The following is a 13226-nucleotide window of genomic DNA, read 5'->3' as shown; positions in this document are numbered from 1 at the left end:
TTTCCTGCTTTCTCCTATTTCCATCTGGTGGTTACTGTGGTACACTATGTTCTGGCTTCATACACAAAAGGTAGCAGATGCGTTTTTGGAAAATGTATTATTTCAATAAAAGGTGTTTTTTTTCTTTCTTTCCAGTATGACCAAAACAGCTGATGCGAATATTTAAAGTTTCTAAGTGTTTGTCATTATTTAGGGAAGAAATGGAAAGGAAATAAAATAAATAAAAAGCAAGAGTCTCATTGGCCTATCGGTTAATAATAGTCAGCAAACATTTTATTGATGGAAAGAATAGTGAGAAGGAGAAGAGTAAGAGAAAAATGAAGAGGAGATTTAAACAGAAGAAGGAAAGTAGGGGGGAAGAATAAGGCCATAAGAACCAGGTGGGAGAGGAGGACCACGTGATGGCTCAGTAGCTTGAGAGATGTGGACTAGCAATAAGATGTCATCATGACGGATAAGGTTCTGCCATGATTGAAATCAATGGGATTACTCTCAGGTTAAAATTCTACTCACTGTGAGTAAGAGTGGCACAATCTGGCCCTGCAGGGTTTACATGATGTGATAATGTCGTGCAGCATTTCTCAGTACTGGGAGAACCCATCCAGGCTATCTCCTGTAGACGCTGTTATGATGAGATCGATAGAGAGTAGATTTTCTTTAAAATAGCTTATGCATCAAATTCGGTCTTAATTTACAATGGGATTGCACATAGTGTAAGTCAGGGCAGAATGTGGCCCTAAAGGTTCCAGAGCTGACTTTCTAATAGTGCTGTAGTATAAATCACCCTCCTGTGCTTTTTCAGGAAAGAGAGAGAGAGATTTTTAAAGAAAATTCCCTCTTCTCTTAAAGCAATACAGTGTTATTTGTACCCATGCATACCGCTCTTCCACAGTGACCTGCTGTTTTTATACAGTTTATTATTACTGTAAATACCATGAAAATGAAACTGGGGGAAACTTAGTTTATGTTTTAAAGAAATAAATCCCACATAATTTTAAGCGTTAGCTGTTTATGTCCCATATTTGGGGACTTTATCCTATGATGCTCCACATTTAAGCTTGGGTAGGCTGAGAACTAACAATTCAGTGCAGTGCTGGGAGTTTTCCCCATAGAATTTGCCTCCCTTATACGCATTTGTTCTATTTAATGTAAGGAATCAGTACATTTCCCTGTGCTGTATATTTGTGTGATTCTCTCTGTGGTGATGAAATGAAACAGCCCCTTGTGAGTGAGATGCTTTTGATGTATTACGAGAGAGTGATGTGATTTTTATTGCCCTTCAAGGTACAGTCCTAAAGCTCAAACTGTGTACGTGTGTGCTGCATCATTTCCCTCTGTCTCTGCTGTACATCATTTGCAATAACTGTTTCCCTGCACTGTAACAAGCTTTCTGCTTTGCTTACTCTGAATAGCCCAAAGCAGCTTCCAGACAGTGAATAGCCCCTCTGCATTAACGACGTATGAATTAACACGTAAGTGCACGCTGCCTTGACTTTTTGTAATGGTTGGGAATACACTATGGGCAAACTTCTATGGTTCCCTTCACCGAATCATGCAGAAACCAACTCAGATTAATGACTCTGCTTCTTTTTCTTTAAATGCTTCTTTCCAATATATCAAGACATTGATGCTGCAAGTAGGTAACAGTTTAAAAATAAGGCTGCTGGGAAGGTGAAGCATTATTGACTCTAACATCTCAGTATTTCTGATGCTAAATGAATTCTGATTTTGTTCGCCTCATATTTCACAGCCCATCTGAGTTTAGCTGAATCACATCATTAGTCCTTTGATTCGAACACTGGGATGCTGAGGCACTCCCGCAAGTGGAGGGCTAATTTAGAAAGGGCCCAAAGAATTTGTATGCAGCTCAGAGGTGTGTTCAGTTGGAAATGAATAAAACAGGCTTCGACGGAGTTAAAAGGCAAGTTGCTTTCTGGTGATGATGGTTCACTAGGCAGGTTTGGCCCCAGGCTTTTAAGTTACAGATTGTTAGGGGGGAAAGAAGTGAAGCCCTAGCCCCACACGCATTTGGATGCCTGAACTCGCATATGTTCCGTTTTCCTGGCATTGAAACCCTTCTCGTGATTTTTTTTTTAACAACAAGAGCAATAAAAGTTACTCTATGCGCGCTGACAAGTGCTGCAATTCCTATCAAGATGGCTGTTTCCTACGGTATATCAATGTTTTATTTATAGGCTGGCAAAGCCTTAGTGATGTATCAAAAAATCATCTACTGTGTATCTGAAACGAGTCAGAGATGCTGGACTCTGACTCAGAGATGTGGGCAGAACACTTGTAAATACTTCTGTGAAGCTGAAATTAGAAGGACCCCTGTGATCAGATGTATTGAACCTTTACTGAACTGATGGCCTGCCGGGAGCCACAGAGGTAGGGGTGTAGTGTGATTCACAGATAACCGGGAAAAGGTATTGACAAGGGGAGAAATTCAGACCCATATCCACAAATACACCTGTGTGAATAAACTCAGTGCTGATTAAAGTACAATTTTATTATACTATTGGCCTGTCTTTCGACATACTTTTGCCTGTTAGGTGATAAATATTTATTGTAGAGTAGGTTATTTCATTTTCAGATGCAAATCCTGGAACTCTGGCAGCTGCAGCCAGCCCTCTGTGAGGGTATTTACATGATTCTAGTCTGCCTCTTGTCTTTCCCTTGTTTATTAATTACCCTAATGCCATGGTTTTTGCTAGCTTCTTTTCTCCCTGCTGTCACTCTTTCCACAGCTGTTAGTGTATTTCCTATGGGTCAGCTAAGAAATTTTTGCCCAGTGGCCAAATGGAGCATAGAAGAAGTTGATCTTAAAAAGGAAGGAGATTTCAATGTTCAAACTGTGATCGCTGCAAGAAAAAGAATTCTGTGCTGCCCTTTGAATAGGACTACAAATTCCATCCATGAGTCTCCCTCTGCACCCCACTTCAGCAGCTGCAAACAGTAATGATGCTGCTGTTGATTGTTCCCAAGGTGGAACTCTTTGAGGCTGGGGGAAGGCCTGCAGCTATGACATCTCCCACCAGCAGACATCAGGATGAGTCCAGATCTTGAACTTTTGGAGCACAGTGCAGAATCCACTCCATGCACATGCTTCCCCCCTGAGTAATGGCAGCTGTGGAATAGCCCAGCAATGTTTCTCTTCTCCCTCCCCTCCCTCCCCTCCCCACTAGTCACCCACCAAGTATTATCCCTTTTATGGAAGCAGCAAAATAAGGAAGCAATAGGAAAGTCAGGTCCTTTCTTGGGGCAGATATGGTGCCTTTCATATTTATGTAAGTACAATGATGATGTGTGAATTAGAGAAGGATATAGCCAGGTAAATACTAACTTTTCAGCGACTTACTGTTTCTAGTATTCTAGCACTGTATCGAGTGAGACACAGAATTCTGGGTATAAAGAGCTGAGGGAGTATAAAGTGGGACGTTAAAAGTGCCCATTTTTTTAATCTGCTGATTTAAATTTCCAGAGCTGAAGAAATACAAGAGATATGAAGTTGTAATAACAGCATATAACATCATTGGGGAGAGCCCTACCAGCACACCTGTGGAAGTGTTTGTTGGTGAAGCAGGTAAGCAAATGGAAAATGAATTGATTTAAATAGCACCTGAGTTTTTTCACACTTTCCAGGTGGTTGAGACAGGAACTAGGGTATTGGAGAGATTCCTACACAAGTTTCTGCAGCACCTCCTGCTGGCAGAAGTTGGGACTGGAGTGCCATAGTCATTTGCTGTTCAGAAGCCAACACATCTACAATACCCAGAATAAAGAAGGAAAATGCCTCCTGAAGAAAGAGGAGAGCAAACGTTTTGAGCAATTTTCAAAAGATTAACATCTGTACCAATTTAGCTGGGAAAGGGAAACTGGAAGTGTGAGGAAAAGACGACTCAATATAAGGAAGTAAAAAGTGGAGATTAGGAAAACTACAAGGGAAAGGAAGAGGGGGGTTATAAAACAAGAGAGACATTGGAAGTAGACCCTTTTTTATTTTACAGCCCTCTTGCATGGCAATGTTTTCTGTGCATGCACCCCCACAAACATAGCTTGAAGAGTTGAATCCATGGAGGGGATTGTCTCCAGGTTAGAGGTAGCTCTGGAGCTGAAGTTCCCAGTCACCCACAAGACAATGAATACTCTTTACCTCTGCCTCTAATCTAACCAGCTGCAAACCCTCCCTCAGCACCTAGATATATGTCTTGCCATGCACCTTTGCATTACTTTGTATGGATCTAGTACAGAAATGTGCACTGTGCTTTACAAAGTGTAACTAGCAGATCAATTTACAGTCCCTATCCTAAAGGGCTCAGAGTCAAGAGGCACAAGTCATCACAGTGCTCATTACCAAATACTTACCATTTGAACGCTTCATGAAACAGGGACCCTGTCCCGCACAGTAATTCTTGCTGGGAGAAGATGGGATTGGAGTAACTGTCATCTTCCCCCACAGCCCATGTCACTACTTCATTCTTTACAAGTGACTCCAGCTGGAAGAGGCTGGCACTGGGGTAGCTGTGAGCTTCCTCAGCTATTACTTCTGTACCATTCCCCATAGCAAATTCTCCCATTAGAATCTCAGGTAAGATGGGATTCCACCACCACTTGGTCTCTTGCCCAATCAGCTATATGAACCAATCTGATTTCACTTTTACTCTTTTTCTTAAATCTAAGATTTAAAGGTTTGAGTTCGAACTCTAGAGATGGCTTTTTTATTGCTATATTAAATACTGGATTTCTGTGAACTAAGAAAAAGAAATTATTAACTCTGTTTAATCTTTTTTATTTCAGACATAGTTGTAATGTTCACTGTTATATAAAATTTCATCAATTAATCAGAGGTGGCCCTGCTCTCCAGTTCCAGTTGGAGATACTTACATAATTGAGATAGTTAGTTATTTTGCTGGAGTTCTAACTTCTTCCTGCAAAAGATGGCAAAGGAAGCTCCAAATGGAGCCAAGTATGTCTGGCTTCAAAACAATTTTCCTTTCATAACTAATAGCTCATCTCTACAAGGTGTTTATACACACACACACACACACACACACACACACCCTGATAAATACAACAAAAGGAGGCTGCTACATGTCTTTAAAGCCCTCAACCCACATATTGCTCTTAGCAGCCCACATGGGTGGCAGGGGAATGAAGAGCTCATGAATACAGCAAGGCACCTGGAGGGCCTTCTTTCATATGTAGCCAGGGATGGGGTTTCTCAAGCTGCAGCACAGTTTTCTGGGTTTGTTAGGCCTTGTGGAGTTTACTGTAATTAGGGACAATACAGATCCGTGCTGTGGAAATAGTGAATTTAGGATCTTCCTGCAGATTTTCCGACCTATTGTGGGATGTTACAGTGCAGTGTTAAGTGGCTGTCATGTTTCAACCCAGAGGTGGCAGCTTTTCTTTAGGGAGTGATGTGTTCCCTCTATATAGCTTGTATGTTATTTTAAGTTTTTGAAGTGATTTTGGAATCCTTTAGGATGAAAGGTGCTGCATAAATAGAAATTGTTTTGTTTTATTGGCATTTCTCAGGGCTTCCTAGCTGCAGTAGCAAAGGCAACTAAACAGCAAGCAGGAAGAGATGGGTCTTTGATTTGGTTTTGGCTCTGGAGACCCATTTACAAAAGATCACACAATTAAAAAGTGAGGGTTACCAACACTGGGGGTGGGAGCTCACTAATCCACTGAAAGATAGAGATTATACCATCGCCAGTAGCACACATAGACAAAAGGAGACCAACACCAGTTCAGCTTACCCCAGATAGTCTATTGATGACTGCTGTTAAATGGCTGCTGCATTCCATCCCACAGGTTGCAGTATGTGGTGGGTAAAGTGAGTCCTTTTGTAGCTTGTACCGCTCTTCTGGAAGGAAAGTGCCATATAGAGAGTAAGATGCAAGGTATATATTTGGGGGGGGGGAATATGTCATTCCTAAATTTAGAATCCACTAGTCTCAGAAAGTTAAGATCTTCTGGCACTGTTTTCATCTTTATGTCTTGTGCTGCATGGAGCACAATCAGCACCAAATTACTCCTACCAGGGCCGGCTCCAGGCACCAGCGAAGGAAGCAGGTGCCTGGGGCGGCCCATAGAATGGGGCGGCAGTCTGTCCATTGTTGGGGTGGCACATCCGGGTCTACGGTGGCACTTATGGTGGCACTTTGGTGGCCGCTCAATTGGGTTTTCCTTTTTTTTTTTTTTTTTTTTTTTTCTTCGCCGCTTGGGGCAGCAAAAAAGCTGGAGCTGGCTCCAACTCCTACACACTCATTGATGTGCAGTTCAAATAGTCTGAATTAAGGATTTATCCTTAATCTTTACCCTCTACAGATGGTAGAACCAACTTTCTGCACAGGAGGATTACCTGCAGATCTGCCCCTTCCCTCTCTGTTAAATTTAAATTATTCCTATTTGTTTGGATTTTATGTATTACAGTAATGCAACTTTTCAGTACTCGGGGCATGCTTGACCATTTTTTTTAAAATGCCCTAATAAATAGAGATCTGTGGGTTACCCCAGATCAAATCAAACAACCCAGTAACAGCATAACACAACTATAACAAGACAAGAAGGAATCACCAGCACACCAGACTCCTACACCACTACTACTAATCAACCTTAACCAACACCCATCTCCTCAGAGGCAAGGATCCTAGCCATCGGGTACCCATTGTGATGCACTTGGCGTTCAGGGCAAGAAGGAAGATGACAATATTTCTGTGAGAGTGACATGATTGTTGACAAGACTGGGCAGTAATGGTGACACTCTGTCTCCTGACTTGAGCAGTGAAATAGTGGGGTAGATGCAAGCGGCTTTTTCCTAGGGGACGAGCACACTGACCAGCAGATTCCTCTTCTGAGTGGACTAGAAGATGCTTGTAATGGTCTAATGTTGCCGTTTAGATCCAGCCACAGCTCTGCCCTGCTCATTAGTGAACCGTGTGCAGCTCCTCACAAATGACAGAAAAATGGAAAGCTGCTACTTACAGAAATTAGAAAGGGAGTCACAGCCCCTTCGGCAGGCCCCCTTCTCTCCTTGTTAATTCATTTAACAGTTCAGCTGTCAGGGCTCCAGCTTCGTTGGAAAGCCAGTGAATGTTCAGTGAGAGCCTAGGTACTGATATTAATCCTGGTCCTAAATACAGCTGCTACCAGAGGTGGTGTTCTGCTCGAATGAAATAAAGATTCCTTTACAGCCGCTTCTATGCCAGGAGCATTGGTTTGTTGTCGTTATCTGGTTGTGGGGTGGGATCTGGAGTTTAGGAAGCTTCCACTATCTGCATAATAGTTGAATAGAAATCACAGATTTAGGGTAGTCATGCTTCCCCTAATTTAGGGAGGTGAATAAAATGGAAGGCAGCAGTACAAATCCTTTGCTAACAAGCATGCACACACTGGTGCGTTCTCTCATCCAGCAGAGCTGCCCTGGATGAAATATAATGGAATTTTTAATTTTTTCTAGCAGCTGCTGGTGGAGGTGTATATTTCTGGGGAGGAAAGGGTGAAATATGCCAAGAACTACTTTCCTTTTAAACAGGTGATGAAGGCACTTGTGGGAAGGGGAAAGTGACGTGTGTCATTATAACTGATGGTGACATTGACGACCTTCATGCTTCACGGGAGCTGATGCATCTGATTTTTTTTCTTTTTAATTTTTTTAATAATGAGCTCTGACAGCGGACTCGGCACAGGAAGCAAAAAGACACAGCCAAGGACTCAGAGATGCAGACCCTCTTCCCGGGAGTCCTGTATTGAAATGCTGCCTTGGCTGCTAACATCAGCTTTTGGAAAAGTATCTGTCTTGCTTTCACTTTGTCTAATGAAAGTTGCAGTCTGGACAGTAATAGGACCATTTCTTCCCCTCCACCGCCTCCTGACTTGAATTTGCCCCCACAGTACAAAGCTTACAGAAGCCAAAGCAAATATCTTTTCCCACTATTACCTGTAATTATTTTCCTCTGCCTCCTTGCCTGCAGCACCACAAATGTCCCTAGAGCTCATAAACTTGTGTATTTTTCATCCCCCTGCCCACCTGCATCTAAAACACTGATAGTGCACCCCAGAAGGCTTTGTTCCTGTCAATTACAGCAGGAAAAGCATTCAAATTCTTCTGGGAAGTGTCTGGACTAGTACAGACAGGCAAGGAATGGAAACAGGCTGGGGAGTGCCAAGGACATGAATAGGAGATCGAGGCTAGGAGGAACACAAGGTGCGGGGGGAGGGGCACTGAATATCTAGGTGGGAGAACAGGGACTGTGCTCAGGAAGGAGGAGCGGATAACAGCATTTTGGGGGCTGAAGGCTAAGTTCTAGACAATGCGGTGAGCTGCTCCCAGCAGGGTGTGTTCTCCCTTTGATTCTTGTTCTGCTATTGGAGGAAGATGTGAGTGCAAGGACTTATCCTCATTGGCTGTTTTCATCCCCTGATGTAAGCCCTCTCCAGAACTTTCAAATGTCCTTCCAGAATGGCCAATATGGCATCATTTCCCCACACCTCCCAATTACTTTGAGGGAGAGGAGAGGGAATCTTCCCCCCCATCTCAAACCTCCCAGCCCTTACAGAAAAAGGGCTTCCTCTTGTTCGCTTTCCAGAATGTAGTTGAAATGATGCCTCTAGAGCAGGGGTCGGCAACGTTCGGCACGCGGCTCGCCAGGGTAAGCACCTTGGCGGGCCGAGCCAGTTTATTTACCTGCTGACGCGGGAGGTTCGGCCGATCGTGGCCCCCACTGGCCGCGGTTCGCCGTCCCGGGCCAATGGAGGTGGCAAGAAGCCGTGGCCAGCACATCGCTCGCCCACGCCTCTTCTCGCCGCCCCGGGACGGCGAACCACGGCCGGGGGGGCCGCGAGCGGACGAACCTGCTGCGTCAGCAGGTAAATAAACTGGCCCGGCCCGCCAGGGTGCTTACCCTGGCGAGCCGCATGCCGAACGTTGCCGACCCCTGCTCTAGAGAGAGGTCCCTGGAACCTTCTGGATAAAGGCCCCACAGGAAAACCAACACTTCAACACATTATAGCTGGCAACTTCAGTCACTCTAATTTGGCCCTCTTCGCTGTTTTCCCTCAATCTGTTTGGGGCATGTGTGTTGCAGCCATAGGTGCTGGAACTACGGGTACTGGGGGTGTCTCAGCGCCCCCTGGCTTGAAGTGGTTTCCATCATATACAGGGTTTACAGTTTTCGTCAATGATTCTCAGCACCCGCCACTCTACAAATTGTTCCCGCGCCCCTGGTTGCAGGTGTGTGTGTGAATGACTGGGCGTCTGCAGGTTAGAATTACAGTGCTGCCAGTGTTGCTGCAAGAGTTAATTGAACATTTCCACTCTAAACCCCATTTTGAGGGAGGTTAAATATCTTGGCCATTTCAAATGGCATCAGTTTAAAAGTAGGATGCAGTTTGTCAGCCTCGCTGCAGTTTTTCCTTCTGTTAAAGAGGTGGGGGTGGGGAACCGGTTTCATTTTGGCCAAGCTTTAAACAAAGTGCAGCTTACCTTAACACCCCCACTGCCTAAATAAATCGTACTATAATATCTTGTACTGGCAGTGGGCTGATCCCTCTTGACATGTAGAAGTACCAACCTTTTGGAATGTAGGAAGTATTTTAATTATAAGAGTTACCTTCTGAACATGAGTAAAAGGCTTCTTTGGGTGAGGGGGCGGGGAATAAGAAGTATGTAAGATGTTGATTTTCTGTTTAAATCTGAAGGGGCTGCAGAGCTTTCATGGTGCACAGTGGTACTGGGACATTGCCATTACACAGTGGGGGAGGGGGCGGTGCTGTTCTCCAGCAGAGATGTTAAATCCTTCCCTCAGCTTCTTGAGTATGGAGAGGTTTCAGCTGACTCCTTCCACTTGCTGCCTAGTTTACCCCTCATCCCCCGCCCCATGCCACTCTGCTTTGCATAGGGGCCTAGCAACAGCAGCAGTACATCTGAAACTGACTAACAGTCTGGTCTCTGAAGCATTGTACTGGGGTTCAGAGTTAAGGATTGCGAGCTAGTTTCCCTGACATTGCTGCTTGAAAGAATGGAGTGAAATCGAAGCAGAACAAGAAAGGAAAAACATAGGAAGGTGGAAAGAGAAAATGGAGGAAAGGTGAGTGTTCTATCTTGATTGAGGTTTTCCGTCACATACCTTTCTCCAACCTCTTGTGCCTTATAAGAAGCCAATAAAATCATGGCTCTTATATCCAAATGGCATAGCCATCTGTGTGATCAGCCACTGGACTTTACAGGTATTGCCCTGTACCAGCATTTCTCTGATGATCCTGTCAGCTTCTGTGAAATGTTTTGTGGTTCCATAGTCTCATTCTGTACATGGGCATTACTCTGGATTTGCCTGCACTAAGCCCACATGAGACCTATAATTCACCATTGATGCAGCTTCACTTGTGGTAACACTGGTGTGGATAGTGCACAGCGTCTCTTTGGACCCTGGAAGGTTGATGAAACACCTGAGCCTTGCCTATGTTAGAGTTTTCACCACTGCACTGGAGTTGCATTGAGGGTATGGATATGAATTGTACTCATCTAGACAAGGCTTATCTCTATTTCCTACTACCATCACTCACCCAAGCTACTCTGTTAGAGGTAATTTTAGGATCTCACGCTCTTTGTAGGAGATCAAAGAGGTTTATTTATTAAACACCCAAACTGAGTAACTTCAGCTCTGTGGATGTTATAATGGAAAGGGAGACTCTAACCAGGCCAGTGCAAGCCCCTGGAAGAAGTGTCCTAATGTCAATGTGACAAAAAGATATCCCTGCAGGTTGCTGGGGACTTCAATCCATTGTCAAGAGAGGAAGGAAGAAACCAGGAGTCAGACTGCTGTCAAAGGATGTTATTCTGCCATATAGGAAAAGGAATTTCAAAACAATGCATTGAAAAATGTCAGGATTGAGACATAGTTTTGATAGTTTTATCTGACATCTTTAATTCTCCATCAAGAATGCAGAGGCTTACTGAAATCATTTGCTATATTTTCATGCAGCAAGTAAAAGCAGCTGACTGAGCACCTCATTAACAGCTCGTTAAGCTGTTAATATCAGTCATAAGCAGCCCTGGGTACAACACAATGCTTTATACAGTGCAGCAGTTTCTTGTTTAGCTCTGGCTTAATTGCCTCCTTCTATCATGTTGCGATGCAGGAAAGGTGTTAGTGTCCGAGCTAAAGGGATAAGCGTTTTTGATCAACGGAGCTTACCGTCTTTTCCCCTGTTATCATTTATTTATGTCCCATTGTACCATACTTTGCCATGCAACACTTGCCTGGACAATTAACTTACCTCTTACAAACCTGACAGTCCCCTGGCAGCTCTCAGCAAGGACCAGCCGAAGACATAGACTGTAGCTACACTAGCGTTTTTTAGTAAAACTACCACCCTTGCACTACCACCAATGTAAGCAATTGTAGGAGCACTAGTTAAACCAGCTGACAGCATTCATACTGTTGTGTTGCCCTGATAGGAACTAAGTGCAGGGACAGAGGATGCTGTGGTGAAACTATTTGTGCCCAGTAAAGCTGCATCTGCACTAGGTCTCTTTGTTCTGTTTGCCCAGGGCCTACCACGGTGGGTTCCTGGTCCAGGACTATGGTCCCTATGTCCTACAGTAATACAGTAACAAACAATGGTAGGAAATGTGCTGGTGGATACATGGCCTTAATGAGAAAAGTAGCAAGACTCACTCACTGAAAGCAAAGAAATTAATTTCCCTTAAAAAAACATGAACAAGCTCTATTAAAATAAAATGGGCCATGTATTGCACAGATGAGGTTGGGGCTGTGACAAAACCACCTCTGCCTTTGGCTTATAACTCATATTCAAGCTGGGATAGGCTTTAGCGTTTGACTACGGTTGGCTCAAGGGTTAACATTGCAATCAGCTGTGTTTCCTCTCACTCTCCCCTGTCCTGCTCTGCTTGCATACACTCATCCTGGGATAAGTGAGCAAGGTACTGTGATGTTTCTCTTGCATACCTCAACTCCCTACGGTCCTGCCATCTCACTTTTCCTCCAGTGTGACTGCTGTGAACCTAGGCACAGGGGAATGGTGTTGTTTTTGCTTTCAGATTTCAGCATCCCAGCCATTGTCAGGCACTGAACTGAAGGTATTTATCAGGGATTGAAATTAAAAAGGCCTCGATTTTCCTCATGAAAATTTGAATTAGCAACCAAATGAAATTATATGGTCATAGCAAGCGCAAATATTCAATTGAGTGCAGGAATGTTACAGTGAAAAAACTCCAACCCCCAGAAAATGCAGAGCTTAGTCTTTCCCCATCTGGACCCCAAACTTCTCCAGTCACATTAGCCTCGTAGCAATCCTGCAGCCTCAAATGAACCATATTTGGCTGCTGAACCCTAAATGAGCCAAAATTGAGACCTCTTGCCTGATTCACTTCTAATTTTGGAGAGAGTCTGCCTTAGCTCCTGATCTTCCCTATTAATTTTGAGACTGATATGACTTTTTTTTATGTAGTGCTGTAGCCTCGTTGGTCCTAGGATATTACAGAGAAAAGGTGGGTGAGGTAATATCTTTTACTGGACCAACTTTTGTTGGTGAGCGAGACAAGCTTTCAAGCTACACAGAGCTCTTCTTCAGGTCTGGGAGTGTGACTGCTAGATACAAAGTGGAACAGATTGTTTAGCATCAGTGGTTAACACATGTTTCAAGGGACTATTCAAGGTGGAGTGGCCTTTTAACACCCCTCCCATCATAGGGAGGAAAGGAAGGGAGGGAGAAGTAGCTGAGGGTGTGTGTGGTTGTTAGTGGGTTACAGATTGTTGTAATATGCCATAAATCCAGTGTCTCTATTCAGTCATGATTTTTAGTATCTAGCAAAGTTTTGAAATATTTGTGGGTTTTGAAATTTGAGTGTAAGGTGGAGTGTGTAAAATCAGGCTTATAATCAGGGCCGGCTCTAACTTTTTTGCCACCCCAAGCAAAAAAAAAGAGTGCCACCCTCCATAGCGCCGCCATACATACCCCCTCAGCACCGTGCTGCCACCCTCCCCCCCCGCACGGAGCGCTGCACCGCCGAACCCCCCTAGCGCCGCACCACCAAACCCCTCTAGCCCCCTGCAGAGCGCCACCGAACACATCAGCTCCCCGCAGAGCGCCGCCGAACCCCCCACCGAACCCCCCCGGCCCCCCCCCCCGCCCCGCTGAACACCCCCCCCACCGAGGAGTGCCGCTCCGCCGAACCCTCCCACCGCCACACACACCTC

The 13226-nt window shown here is 44.5% G+C and overlaps 1 protein-coding gene across 2 annotated transcripts in view; it reads left to right on the top strand.

Moving 5' to 3' along the window:
• The window catches only part of SDK1 (sidekick cell adhesion molecule 1), a 646617-nt gene that overhangs the window by 576973 nt on the left and 56418 nt on the right, over window positions 1–13226 (top strand). Inside the window, exons 34-35 of one of the 2 annotated variants that reach the window (XM_034784002.1) lie at window positions 1413–1472; window positions 3482–3583. In XM_034784002.1, the coding sequence (XP_034639893.1) occupies window positions 1413–1472; window positions 3482–3583 (162 nt within the window). The remainder of the gene's footprint in view (window positions 1–1412; window positions 1473–3481; window positions 3584–13226) is intronic. The other variant, XM_034784003.1, reaches the window with a different exon arrangement.

The sequence above is a fragment of the Trachemys scripta genome, chromosome 10 (assembly GCF_013100865.1).
Source record: "Trachemys scripta elegans isolate TJP31775 chromosome 10, CAS_Tse_1.0, whole genome shotgun sequence".
Taxonomy (NCBI): domain Eukaryota; kingdom Metazoa; phylum Chordata; order Testudines; family Emydidae; genus Trachemys; species Trachemys scripta.
Note: the sequence above shows the minus strand (reverse complement) of the source record. Positions and strands in the feature narration are given on the sequence as shown.